The sequence below is a fragment of the Canis aureus genome, chromosome 13 (genome assembly GCF_053574225.1).
Source record: "Canis aureus isolate CA01 chromosome 13, VMU_Caureus_v.1.0, whole genome shotgun sequence".
NCBI lineage: Eukaryota > Metazoa > Chordata > Mammalia > Carnivora > Canidae > Canis > Canis aureus.
The window spans coordinates 41,057,996-41,073,006 of NC_135623.1; the positions used below are offsets into that span (position 1 = coordinate 41,057,996).

Sequence of the window (15,011 nt, forward strand, 5' to 3'; positions counted from 1 at the left end):
ATAAACCTGTTGAGCAGTTTGCATTTTCCCAATTTATCTCTGCAAGGTTGACAGCGAAATGTCATGTTTAAATATCAAATTAAACATACACTAGAATCTCAGTTTTAATTACATTTTATTCTCCCAGAATAATTATGTTTTACTCTATCGAAATCACTTTAATAAGAATCACTTGCCTTTTTCTGAGCAATTGCAGCTCGCTGTAGTTTTTCTTTAGCTTGATTATACTTTTCTTCTCTGTCAGTGATACGTTCCTGAAGCTTATGCTTTTCTTCCAACCACTGTATCTGTTTCTCTTCCAAAGTCCTATCAAAAGAATGTATGCAAAACAGGGAGGTTAACTCTTAAGATTAAATACATATTATCCCAAGTATAATCAAGCTCATTACCTGCTTCACCACACTGTTAGGTACCCAACTGTGGGAACTCTTGCATGGCCACATATTTACTAATTCTCCCATTACTGAGTACTTCTTATGAACCAAGCACTGTGCTTAGAACCCTGTGTCCTATGCCATTTATTCTTCACAATAACCCCTTGATTTAGGTACTACTATCATCTCCATTTTATAGATAAACAAACTGAGGCCTAGAACGTAGTTAATGAATTTGCTTAAAGACTCACACCTAGGAAGCACGTGGGTGGCTCAGTCAGTTAAGTGTCCACCTTTGGCTCAGGTCATGATCCCCAGAGTCCTGGGATGGAAGAGCATCTGGTTCCCTGCTCAGCAGGGAGTTGGCATCTCCCTTTTTCTCTGCCCACTCCCCCCAGCCTGCTCCTGCTCTCTCAAGTGAATAATTATTAAAAAAAAAAAAAAAAAGACTGACACCTACTTAACAGCAGGATAAACACTTGATAACCAGCTATGAACCATTCTAACCATCAAGCGATAAAAACTGGCTCTAGCAAAAGAAAAAAAAAAACCTGGCTCTAGCGAGGGTAATAGGTATTAAGGAGGGCTATTGTGATGAGCACTGGGTGTTATACGTATGTGATGAATCACTAAATTCTACTTCTGAAACTAATATTGTATGTTAACTAACTAGAATTTTTTTTTAAAAAGCTTGAAACATTAAAAAAACAAAACTGGGTCTAATAAAGCTGGTTAAAAATCAACCCAGGTAAGTCTTAATGCAAGATGTTTTCTGACTAGAGTAAAATTCATATAAATAATATTTTAAGATAACATACAACTTATATATCTTTAAAGTTCTTCTGCACACCTTCCATAATTTTTAGTATCATTACTCTAGATAGACAGTACAAATGAGATTTATAAACCCTAAAATGTCAGATTACACATCTAAGGTCATACAGGCTTTTAAATGTTTTAGCTGGGACCAAAATCATATTTGACTGACACTTCATCGAACTATTTTCTACTATATAATCCTATGAGTAACATTCAGAAACCAATGATCAATTACACAAATTTGCTACCTATACTGTCATTAGAATTCTTAACTGCATTTTAATCAAACACTTGAGACGATTCCAAGATATAAATTTCTATTTTTTTGCAAAATATAAGCAAAATAATTTGGACCCCGTGGAATGTCATAACGCATTATGGAAAATACCTTGCTTACTTTCTTGTAATTCACATGTGTGAAACCATGGAAAGCCTTTAAACACGAAATAATGAGAAACTGAAGGAAAAAAGTTTTATGTGGCAAAGTAGCCTTCAGAAAGAGAAAATCCGAAAAATGTTTTGTAGATTCAAACAAAAATAGAATACTAACATGTTATAAAGACATATCATATACAAAATAGTTTTCTATCATATCTAAACAAAATTTTCCAGAGAATGTAAGATCTTGAACATCACCTAAATCATCTCCTTGCCAGTTTACTATACACGGTCTACTACTAACAAATTTCAAGACCAAAAACTAAACAAATAAATGAACTTCTCAAAGGAACAATCCAAGAGATTATAGTTCTAATTTTAGGAAGTTTTCCAAGTCACAAAATTTTTTTTTCTGATTCTCTGGCATTCAGAAGAATAATTTAGATATCTGAAGTAAAAAATATATTAATGTATTTGTTTATTCAGTGAATAAAGAAGTGTTTCTCTGAGGATTTTCAGAATACTGTGGTTAGGCAGAACTTTTAAAAGTCTTCTGTCCCAGGGACGCCTGGGTGGTTCAGGGTTTAGCACCGCCTTCGGCCCAGGGCCTGATCGCAGAGACCCAGGATCGGGTCCCATGTCAGGCTCCCTGCATGGAGCCTGCTTCTCCCTCTGCCTATGTCTCTGCTTCTCTGTGTGTGTGTGTGTGTGTCTCATGAATAGATAAATAAAATCTTTAAAAAAAAAATTTTTTTTTAAGTCTTCTGTCCTAAATGCCTTAAAAAAAAAATTTCAAGAGTTCATAAAGCTCATTCTCTAGAAAGTACATTACCTAATAACCATTGTACACTCTCAAAGGGTATTTTAACCAGGTCCTAAAACATATTCAACATTGGAATCGTCACTAAAAGGACTACATATAATATAGCAGAAAGAAGAAATAGTTTGTACATAAAAAAGAGCAAACTCTCTCTACCTTTCAACTTCTAGCTGTGCTTTTTCAGCTTGGCTTCTGAAATTTCGGCATTCTTGTTTTAACCTCTCCACCATTTCCTTCAGTATTTGGTTCGAATTCAGCAACTCATTCTCTGACTGTGCAAGTGAAGTCACTTGGATCTGCAAACTACCGATTTGCTTAAAAAAAAAAGAAAGAAGAGAAACATGAAGGCCACGTATGTAATAGTGTGTGAGAGAGGCAGAGGACAGTAAACACCTTCCTTTACAAATGCCCGGCCCAAATGAAGTGTCCTTGAGGACGCTCTGAAATTAAATAATAAATAGCAATAGCATCAGGATCCAGTAGTATAGGATCATTTCTTAATGTGACAAGAGACAATCAAGATTCCTTAGTCTGCCACTAAGTCCTCTCGCCTCTTATTCCCCAAATAAGCAGGTTCTAGGAGAGGAGAAAGGGGTTAAAAGAAGGAAAGTAGAGGAAAAAGGAGAATCCAACCATTAGAGAGATTCTCCATTGGACTTCCTCTAGCCTCCTAGGAAAAAACAGGTTTTAAAAGCACATCAGCTGGGAGAGCTGCTACAGAAATCTGTTCTTCCACTCCCATGTGCCCTATGATCAGCAACCCTTCCATGAGTTCTTTCTAAATCATTGGGAGTCATAAATACAGAAAGGATTGTTCAGACATTGTTTTTAAGTGGTTTCTAAGCATTCCACCACACATCCAGTGTTGAGCCGAAGGAAGGTATTCTAAGAAACTTGATTAATGGCAAGGATTCCTTGCCCTCTAAAGGCATTTATCAAACCATAAATGTCACTCAGGTTTTTCTTTCCATCTTAATGTACTTTTATGTGGGAGCACTTTTTCTCATGAAAAGTAGCTAATTATCTAGTTACAAATTAACAGGCTTTTAAGTTACATCCAAATGGTTTTCATTTGGAACACAGTTATACCTATTTCCTCCATAAGCTATTTTACCAATTAATTAACAAATACTCGGTTTTTTTCCACCTTCTCCTACCTCTTAAGCCTTTCTCTGAGAGAAGTTGGAAGCAGAGAATCAAGAGACTCAGGATCAAAAGAACCCATTATGAGACTCAAGAGCTGAAAGAAACCAGATCCTTTACACAGTAAGTTAAATAAATGCAAAATAATCACAGCACTTCCTGGTGGTAGCAAAGCCAAGGAAGATAGGACTGTATATGTTCAAAGAGCAATTGTCAGAATAAAGTAAAATGATATGTCTCAGATTTATACTTTAGAACAAATTTCCCCATGAAAAACTATTCATCTTTATTTTTAACTGGAGTTGTAAATATTAAATCTGTATTACAGCTGACTGAACAAGCAACTTTCAAAGAGCATAATACCACTTGTTATCTAATAAATGACAGAAAAGCCCAATACCAATGGTACTAAATAACTTCTCTCAGGGACGCCTGGGTGGCTCAGTGGTTGAGCATCTGCCTTCAGCTCAGGTCATGATCCCAAGGGTCCTGGGGAGACTGCTTCTCCCTCTGCCTATGTCTCTGCCTCTCTCTGTCTCTCTCTTTGCGTTTCTCCTGAATAAATAAATAAAATCTTTAAAAAAATAATTTCTTTCAAGAGTATCAGGCATTATGTCCTCCTAGTCAAGACTTAGAAACCACAACTGCTTATGCAGAGCAATGCCAGCTAGCTTGCAAGCATAAATCCTAAAAATGGAATCTTCACTACTTCATAACTTTAAAAAGAAAATAGAATCCAGGAAAGAACACTCTTCCATGTTTTGCCCATATACATTTTTCTTAAACCCAAATAACTTTAATTAAAATATAAATTTCCTTCCTTAAATATAGCTTTTAGATTTCACATTTAACAGGGATATGATAAGATGCAGCTCATGGAATAAGAAATAAAAAGTTATAAGTCAATCCCACAGGAAACTTAAAACCTAGATTTTATTTCTAATCAATTTTTAAAATCAGAATATTAAAATATTGTTCTTTACAATTTTAAAAATTCATTTTGGGACAGAGCATATAAAAACATTAAGAAAAAACAGTGGTTAAGAAAAGCAGCTTACTAACTAGAGCTTTAGGAGGTTTAAACATATTTTATCTTTATCAACTTCATCAATACATTATCAGTTGTAATGATTATATTTTCAGAATACCAGTACATGAAATAGATTCAACACACACACATAAGCAACTTAAGTGTCCATCCACAGATTGATAAAAAACATGTCATACACACACACACACACACACACACACACACACACACAGACACACACACCGGAATATTACTAGCTATAAAAAATAATAAAACCTTGCCATTTGCAATAACATAGATGTACCTATGGGGTATAATGCTAAGTGAAATAAGTCACACAAATACCATATGATTTCGCTCATATGTGGAATTTAAGAAACAAAACAAAGAAAAAAAGACACAAAAAAATCAGACCCTTCAACACAAAGAACAAACTGGTGGTTGCCAGAGGGCAGATGGGTGAAACAGATAAAGAGGATTAAGAGTACAGTTACTGTGATGGAAAAAAAAATGAATATATACTTACCATGATGAACACTGAATAATGTATAGAATTGTTGAAAGATCATATTGTATACCTCAAACTAATACAACACTGTATGCTAATTATACTTCAATTAAAAAAAACCACATACATTCAAAATACAGATTTAAAGAAGCACTTAAAGAAATAAAAGCAAAATGTTTGCTAAAATCATACCTGTTTCAGGTCAGAATTTTCATTTTTTTCTTTCTCTGCATTTTCAATATTCACCATTTGTTGTTGAAGTTTTAACCTAAATATCACACCAACAAAAAACATTATTAAGAAACCATAATTCATATATTTCAATGAATTAGACAATCATTTTAGAGTACCCATATTGACACCAGGCATTGTGCTTGCTAAGTGGCAGATAAAATGATAAAGATTTTGACTTCAGGCAGCTAAGTGTGCTCACAAATAACCAAGATGTAACAAATTTCTGCTTTGCTATGGAAAAATCTACAAACTACTGGCAAAGGGAAGATGAGAAACCAAGTATGTCTAAGAAGACAAGAGACTGCTTACATGGAGATATAAATTTGACGAATAGAATTTTGATAAACATAGAGAACAACCTGAACAGATGGCCTTTGGTAGAAGAGTGCACAATGTGTTGTTAAGGCATTAGAAAGTCGTCTAGTGTGGGAGAAGCCATCTTTATCACCATATAATATTTCACAGCTTTCAGACATAGTTATCTCACTTGTTTCCTACCAGATTATGGAGCTTTTCAATGTATCTTTAATGCCTACTTGGACATCTATAGTAAAATAGGTATTTAATTAAGGCTGGTCTTTTCTTTTTAAATCTTATTTATTTGAGAGAGAACAGCAAGAGAGAGCGCGCACATGCACAAAGGGAGGAGAAGCAGACTCCACGCTGAGCATGCAGCCCAACACAGGGCTCGATCCCAGAAGCCTTAGATCATGACCTGAGCCAAAGGCAGATGCTTAACTGACTGAGTCACTCAGTCGCCCCAAGGCTGGCCATTTTTTACTGTAGTAATTTCTCACAATAATTCTATGAAAGTAAGCAAAGTCATTTCAATTTTACTGATAAAGAGATTAAGACTCAGGCCCAAATCATATTAGCTACCAACCAGCCAAATGAAGACAGGACTCAGGTCTTCTAATCCAAGTAAGTGTTCCTCTCCCACTTCAACATGCAGCAATTTTACAGATTTTAAGTTTAAAATTTTTAAGAAAATTATCTAGTATAAGACATCATAGTGTATTCTATAAAACATATGATGAGCTTTCATCCCTGAGATATTTACACAATGGGTGTCCTTTTCAAAAGGAATGATTTTTTTTTCTAAAGATTTACTTATTTATTCATAGAGACACAGAGAGAGAGAGAGAGAGGGACGGAGGGAGAGAGAAAGAGAGAGAGAAAGAGAGAGGCAGAGACACAGGCAGAGGGAGAAGAGAAGCAGGCTCCATGCAGGGAGCCCGATGCAAGACTTGATCCCGGGTCTCCGGGATCACGCCCTGGACTGAAGGCGGCGCTAAACCGCTGAGCCACCTGGGCTGCCCGGGAATGATATATTTTTAAGCAGAACCTTAAAATGTAGAGCACCTCTGGTAACCAAATGACTAATCACATGAAAAAGACTTAAAGCTAACAGGATATACCAATATGTGATAGGATATGCTCTTGACCACTCCCTTTTTAAAATCCTTCAAACACTTATCTGAAATGCAAGTCATTTGGCATTTATTATTATAGTTTGGCACTATCAGCATGTCTTATTAACCCAATTAGAACTGCTTATTGGGAAGACAATGCTTTAGGGCTACTAATAAGTGTTCAATAAATATTTGTAGATGAACTGAATGAACCAACCTAAATCCTGGGTTAGACATTTAAATCTGAAAATCTGGGCAATATGACATGGATGAAACCATTAAGACCCAATGCTTCCGGAGATATTTACCTATGAATGCCAGAAACAATAGATCTGAAGGAAAAGGGTCAGTTTTGCTCTTACTTCGCTCCTTTAACAGTATAGTCATACTTTTATAATTCCAGCTACATTAATACTCTCTCAAACTTCCTGTGCATTTCACCCTTAAATGTTTATAGATGTTATTAACTTGGTGCTTTTAGATTATGGAGTTAATAAAGGATTCTGTCTACAAAATCATGACAATAGAAACAGAGGAGAAAACACTGTGGGTCCCAGCTTAGGTCCAGAGCTAGAAAGTTAGGCCCTAGGTAAATCTTAGCTCTGGCCAGGACTTTGGATATACCTGGTAAGTCAGTAAGAGACAAGATCTTGTTAAGAAAACAATGTGGCCTCAATTCTTTCTAAATAAATGATGTAGGTAAGAAAGGAAACAATTCCCTACAAACACTAAAGCAAAAGAAACCAATGATAAAGTGTTTGATTTTCATTAAAATATGAAAGGAGTAAGAACACAATTATGGTAGACTATAAAAGATGACATACAAAGTTTTCTTCAGTTCACAAAGCAATGTAGGGTCAGAATCTACAACTAATATGAGTTTTTTAAAAAGAAAATTAGTCCATGATATGAGATCATTACAGTTAGGATTGTAAGAGATATGGAATTTAACATAAATAAAAATTAATAGAGCTGAGACACCTGGGTGGCTCAGTGGTTGAGCGTCTGCCTTTGGCTCAGGTCATAATCCCAGAGTCCTGGGATTGTACCCTACATCAGGCTCCCCGCAGGAAGCCTGCTTCTTCCTCTACCTATGTCTCTACCTGTCTCTGTGTCTCTCATGAATAAATAAATAAAATCTAAAAAAAAAAAATTTATAGAGCTGATTAGGATTTAGGAATAAATTCAATGGTCTTAATCTCAGTAACAAAAGGGTTTAGAACAAATTATTTCAAAAGGCAATGCTACACTTAGGAATAAAGTATCTTTTGATGAGAAGGTTTTGAATATTTAAGGTAAGTCACAACAAATCAAAACAAAGCAAGTCTTAAAGTAGAACTAAAAAGTACAGAAGAAAGTGCAATTAACTTTCATTAGGATATCAGTAAAGGCAGGGGCGTCTGGGTAGCTCAATTGGTTAAGCCTCCGACTCTCGATTTCAGCTCAAGTCATGATCTGAGGGTTATGAGACTGAGCCCCATGTAGGGCTCCATGCCATGCATGGAGCCTGCTTAAGATTCTGTCCCTGTCCCCCACTCCTCTCTCTCTCTCTCTGTCTCTCTCTCTCTCTGTCTGTCTCTCTGTCTCTCTCTCTCCCTCTCTCTCTCTATAAAAAGGGGGAGTATTAGTAAAGGCTACCTAAGAGAAATGCAATTTGAGCTAGACCTTGAAGGTAAAGTAAGAGTCTGAGGTAAAGAAATTAGACACAGATAAAGAAATAGATAATGAAGCAAGACTCTAGAGGAAACAAAAGGGATGGGATTCAGAACTCCTGAGAAGTAAAGGGAGAATAAATATCTTCATTAAAATAGAAAAGGAGGAGAGAATGGATGAGGATATAGAAATTACATCCAGGAGCTTTTGCTCAGATACAATTGAGAGCATGTCGAATAATGGACAAATAGATTCCAAGCTGAATGGGAAGCAAGGGAGCCAGGCTAACAGACTAGAAGAAGAAAAAAAGCATAAGAACTAGTATCAATACCAATTTGAGTATCAAGTTTCAGTGTCTTCAGTGAAACTGAAGTGGGTAAGAGAAAAAAAAATATGTCTTTGAAGTGATCAATTCTAAGGGATGACAAAGTCCAAGATATGGCTAAGTGTAGGGGCTGCTAAAGTAGAATGAAGATAAATAATACCGAAAGAGGATAAACTGTAAGGCTAAGGTGTTAGATGGGTCAACAATATGAATGGTGTAGTCACAAAGAACAATGACAAAGGATAGAAAATAAAAACAAATTGAGCCAGAAGTTAAGGTCTTCAGCGACTGTCAGGGAACATGTTGTAGGTTAGTCATTGACAGAGAAGGAATTAGGAATAAGATGGATACAATGAATATCAAAAGCAAAACCATTTTAACCCAAGTTAGTCAAATGACTGTACAGAAGCAAAAGTGGGGTTCACAAACAGATTTCCTTCTTGGTCCCTAGTTGCATTGCAGGAGAGAGAAAGGAACAATAATTCCAATTAAAAGGGTTGCCAGAACAGTCAGGGTTCAGTGAGGGTGTATTTTTCAAAAATGTAGAGATGGGAAAAAAAATTATCAATAACGGAATAGAGACTTCGGAGACTACAGCAAAAACTGCTGAAAAGACAGGTTTAATGGGTTAGTGGTGAGGAGAAATCAAGAGGTGAAGGATGAATAAGCTGCCAAGTGAGAAACTATGAGATCAAGTACTTTATATTTTTAAATGGTAGACCAGAGGTCCAAGATACAACATAGAATGGAGCTATAGAAAAGTTTAAACAGAAACCACAGGAGAAACAGTGAGATGGAGTCATTCCAAGTTCTCTTCAAAGTATAGGCAGCTAATTATGATTATTGCCTAGGTTTTCTGTGGCACGCAGCTCATGTGTGTCATTTCAACATTCAACAAATATTTACTATCTACAAATGCTAAGCCTAGTCCCAAGTGTTACACATATACCGGAGAATAACAAAAACAGAATTCCTACCCTTAAAGAATTTACAGTCCAATGGCACTATTTTATTTTTTTTTTTAATGATTTGGACGTGTTCTATAATTTGTACCACTGAATATGATAGCCACTAGCTAGCTACATATGGTGATCATACATTTCATAGAGTGCCACTGAAGAACTAGATTTTTACTTTTTAAAAATTTTAATTAAAGTTTGATTTAAACAGCTCTATGTGACTAGTAATAAAGTATCAGACACCCACATTCTTACTCTTGCCATTATAAGCAAAAAGAGTCTTTGCTGGGTAAGTATGAAACTCACTAAATCTACAGGAAACTAGAGAGCCACAATTAGGCTAAAATGACCAGAATCACCAGCAAGGACATAACACAAGAACCATCTGGTCCTTCAAATGTTGCCACAAATTCTATTATTTCCTTTGCAGCTCAAAATCTGGAACAGAACTTGTCCAACTGGCCAAGGAGAAGTCCCCTCCTCCCCACTAAGATGATATACAACAGATAATTCATCTAAAGATGAAATATAGGGGGCACCTGGGTGGCTCAGTGGTTGAGTGTCTGCCTTTGGCTCAGGTAGTGATCCCAGGGTCCTGGAATCAAATTCCACATTGGGCTTCCTGTAGGGAGCCTACTTCTCCCTCTGCCTGTGTCTTTGCCTCTCTCTCTCTCTCCCATGAATAAATAAATAATATCTTAAAAATATATAAAGATGAAATATAAATAGAAAGGAGGTAATTAAACAGATAAATTTTTTTCAATGTTTTTGAAAAAATTAGAAAGCCATAGATGGAAAATAGAACTCTGACTTTTAAGCAATGCAAAAAATACGGGATTCCCTATAGGATTACTTCAAATGATCAAATTCCCTTTCCTTGAGCTAGTAATTGCTATTTCCCCAACATGTCTCCTCTCACTTCTGATAACAAACTGTACTTCCTCCATTCCCACCACTCTGAAATAGGCATAAAACCTAGGCTAAGTCAGAATACCCTATCCCCCTGGCCATAGTAATGGACCTAGAGATGGGCATACACCAGGCCCAACATCTTTTCTAGATTTTTCTGATTTACATCAAGTAAGACTCCTATCTTCTTTGATCTCAAAAATAAAGTCTTGCCTTCAAAGAAAATGCAGTAAGAAAGAAACAGACCTAAGACGTAGAAGAGAGGAGAGAGATGAAAGGAAGGTAGGTTTCTAGATCCAGGTGTCTATGAGACCAGTAGAGTATAGTCCCTGTCCTTTCCACAATTTACGTCTGTCAAGACTCTTTTCTTCACTTGAGTTAGTTGGAGGTGCATTACTGTCATAACCAAAAGTTGACTAAACACTTTCTTATTTAAAATTATTTTTAAGGGACACATAGGTGGCTCAATGGTTGATCGTCTGCCTTTGGCTCAGGGTGTGACCCCGGTCCCAGGATCGAGTCCCACATCGGGCTTCCTGTGAGAAGCCTGCTTCTCCCTGCCTGTGTCTCTGCCTCTCTCTCTGTGTGTCTCTCATGAATAAATAAATAAATAAAAATCTTTAAAAATAAATAAATACAATTCTTTTACAAATATTTTAAGATTTTAAATAATTTTTCCATGTTTTTAATTTGCAGGAAATGGAGTTTTATAAACTCATTGTGGAGTGGGGCAGCCTTCTGAAATACAGAATACTATTGAAATAATAATTTTGTTATTTAGTCTAGTGAAGAAGTAACCACTTTAATAGGACATGAAACTGGTATGTAATTAATAATTTAAACCATCTGCCAAAGCAGTGATTAATCCTACTTATCACAGATATTTGTGTGTAAATAAATGAATACTTCTGGTTTATATGATTTAGACTTTTCGGTTCCTTAAGCAAGACCTTTTTCTCTATAAGTAGTCTCTTGCTGACCTATTAGAAATTTTAAATAAGACAAGCTGCAATTATGATTAGTTTATTAAGTGACCAAAATAGACCTGGTTTATGTAGTTAGATTTATAAATCAGAAAATCGGAACTGCCATGTTTGAAAAACAATTGTAGACCACTGAAAAAATATATATAAATTTTGTAAATTACTTGTTCTGCTATATTTTATGTTGGTTACTACATCCATATTTTAAAATGAGTTGGGGTCAATTATACATTATAAATGATCTAGAGAAAGTGAAGAGATTAAAAAAATTATCAAAGTGACTAATGGAACAGAAAATGATTTCCGTTAAAGAAAAGCCAAAGAAATGGATGCTGTTTTATATAGCAAAACAACTCCCTAAGGGCCACATTCATTATTGTCTCAAGTAACAACAGTTTGCTTAACATCTATCACTATGTAAAGAGAAGCCAAACCAAACCAGGAGAAACAGGGTTAATTCTCACAGAAAAGATCCTAACTGGCTAAACTGTGGGACCATAATGGGATAAAACATTAGAGTGGTTTTTTTGAGGAGAGTGTCTCTCTCCTATCTAGAAACTGTCAAGGAGAAATAAAACAAACAAAAACTTTATGCATCTAGAACAGTTAAAAAAAATGTACTCACCTAAAAGCAAAAAGGAAGACAAAACTGGATCTCAAAATCCATTACAGATTTATGATTCTAGAATTGTAGCAGTCAACATTTAAATTAATTGTTCATAAAAACTGACATGAGTAAACAATACCTATCTCTCTGCCGAGGTAATTTTTTCCTGAGTAATGAGATTAATATAATAAAACTGTATGCTAACTATACTAGAATTTAAAATTTAATTAAAAAACAAACCTTGTCCCAAAACATATACCTTAATTAACATGATTTTTAAAACCTCTCAACCTTAATCTATGGAATTATGAAGTCATTTAAGATTTTAGAAATTTAAAAAGCAGACACAGGGACTTCCAGGTAGCTGAAGATAAAAGCAGATGTCCAATTCTGTGCTATCCATATGTCCTGCAAAATAATACGGAAAAGCAAAGAGAACAAATAAAGCCACACAAAACCACCTTCTTTCCATAAGTAGAAGACAAAATGCCCACACAGTGGGTATGGGCTTACTCCATATAAATGAACTTAACTCATAGATTAAAATAAAAATATCTCTAAAGGGTTCCACAGCAAGACACGACTATTTGCTACACATACAAGACACATTTTAAAACACAGAATGATTCAGAAAGACTAAAAATAAGGGGATGAATAAACGCACACCGGAAAACAGGAGTAATGATATCAATGCAGAATCCAAGCAAATGCCATTAAATGACAAAAAAAAAAAGCCCTTTTAAGTGCTAAAACCACAATTCACAATTAAGAAGTAACCATTATAATTATCTATATGCCAAATAATACAACCATCTTTGTGAAGAAAACCACAAGAAATGCAAGGACTAACAGAAACAACATCATCATCATCATCATGACTTACTCTTTTTATTGAATACTTTCTTTTCTAATCCTTATGTAGCAGTAACAAAAAACAATGATGTAATTAATACAGGTACAAAGCGAAGTGTAAAATTTAAGACTCACTTTAGAGCTTCTGCATGTTCATTACTGACACAGAAGAGTGTCTTCCTTAATTTTTTACCCTGGTATCTTACTTGCTTAACCCTACTCCTGTCCTAAATTATTAATTAGATACCAGTCTCTTATCCTCATTAAAGTGGTTTCTTCCTCAATAGACTAAATAACAAAATTATTTTCTAATAGTATTCTGTGTTTCAGGAGGCTGCCCCACCCTTACAATGAGCTTATAAAATTCATAGTTACCTATAAATTAAAAACATGGAAAATTATTTAGAATTTTAAATATTTTAAAAGGATTTTAAATATTTTAAAAGGATTTAAATTTTTTTTTTTAAATTCTTGTTGGTCACAAAAAGATATTAGTGCATTCCATAAAGTAGAAATAATAGAAACAATACTCTCTGATTACAATGCAATAAAACTAGAAACTGGGGATCCCTGAGTGGCTCAGCGGTTGAGCACCTGCCTTCAGCCCAGGGCATGATCCTAGAGTCCCTGGATCGAGTCCCACATCGGGCTCCCTGCATGGAGCCTGCTTCTCCCTCTGCCTGTGTCTCTGCCTCTCTCTATCTGTGTCTCTCATGAATAAATAAAATCTTTTAAAAATAATAAAAAAATAAAACTAGAAATTAACAAAATAAAAACAAAGCTCTCCTACCTGGAAACTGAAAAACCTGTTATGGACTGAGCTGTGTCTCCCCATAATTCACATGTTAGTCTCAACCACAGTCCTTTAGAATGTGACTGTATTTGGAGACAGGACTTTAAAGAGGTAACTAAGGTTAAATGAGGCTATCTGGGTAGGTCCTAATTGGTATAACTGGCATTCTCATAAGAGGGAAAGGGGAAAGGTAGTAGAGACACACCCACACAGAGGAAAGACTGTATGAAGGCAGAGCAAGGAAGTAACCATCTTTAAGCCAACAAAAGAGGCCTTGGGAGAAACTAAATCTACCAACATCTTGAGATCTCAAACTTCTAGCAACTAGGACTATTAGAAAATAAATTTCTACTGTTTAAACTATCCTGACTGTAGTACTTTATTATGACAGCCCTAGCAAACACAATTAATTTCAGCTTAATTAAAACACTACAGAATATACTTTATATACTTAGAGATAAATCTCATACTAGAAACTTGACCAATAAAAATGGAAGAATGAACACTTGTTCAGTTAAATTCCCAACTCAAAATATAACAAAAAAAATGAACAAAGTAAACTAAAAGCATAAGGCATACAACATGATCTTAGAAAAACTCTAAAAATCTACAAAGCAGCTAGTAGAAAATGACTTTAGTAAGGTCACAGGTTTCAAGGTCATTACATAAAAGTCCACTAACTATATTTCCATATGCCAGCAATGAATTAGAAAGCAAAATTTTTTTTAAAAACCACTCCCATTTATAATCACATAAAAATGCTAGAAATAAAACATAACACAAGATAAGCATGATATATTCAATGAAAACTACAAAACTCTGGTAACAGAAATTAAAGATGACCTAATTAGGGATCCCTGGGTGGCACAGCGGTTTGGCGCCTGCCTTTGGCCCAGGGCGCGATCCTGGAGACCCAGGATCGAATCCCACATCAGGCTCCCGGTGCATGGAGCCTGCTTCTCCCTCTGCCTGTGTCTCTGCCTCTCTCTCTCTCTCTCTCTCTCTCTCTGTGACTATCATAAATAAATAAAAATAAATAAATAAATAAATAAAAATAAAGATGACCTAATTAAATGAAAAGATACACCATATTCATGGAATGGATAGGCTCAATATTGAGATGACAACTCTCATCAAATAGAGCTACAGATTCATAGCAATCCCAATCAAAATCCTAACAAGTCTTTTTGAAAAAGGTGACAGGCTGATTTT

The 15,011-nt window shown here is 35.4% G+C and overlaps 1 protein-coding gene across 10 annotated transcripts in view; it reads right to left on the reverse strand.

The window, feature by feature from the left end:
- Nucleotides 1–15,011, reverse strand: part of CEP83 (centrosomal protein 83) — a 147,250-nt gene that overhangs the window by 42,168 nt on the left and 90,071 nt on the right. For all 10 annotated transcript variants that reach the window (XR_013350759.1, XR_013350760.1, XR_013350758.1 and 7 more), the window contains 3 exons: nt 5,265–5,340; nt 2,548–2,705; nt 177–306 (listed from right to left, as the gene is read on the reverse strand). Coding sequence is in view for 1 of the 10 variants with exons in the window: in XM_077845834.1 (XP_077701960.1) it covers nt 177–306; nt 2,548–2,705; nt 5,265–5,340 (364 nt within the window). In the remaining 9 variants the exon portion in view is untranslated. The remainder of the gene's footprint in view (nt 1–176; nt 307–2,547; nt 2,706–5,264; nt 5,341–15,011) is intronic.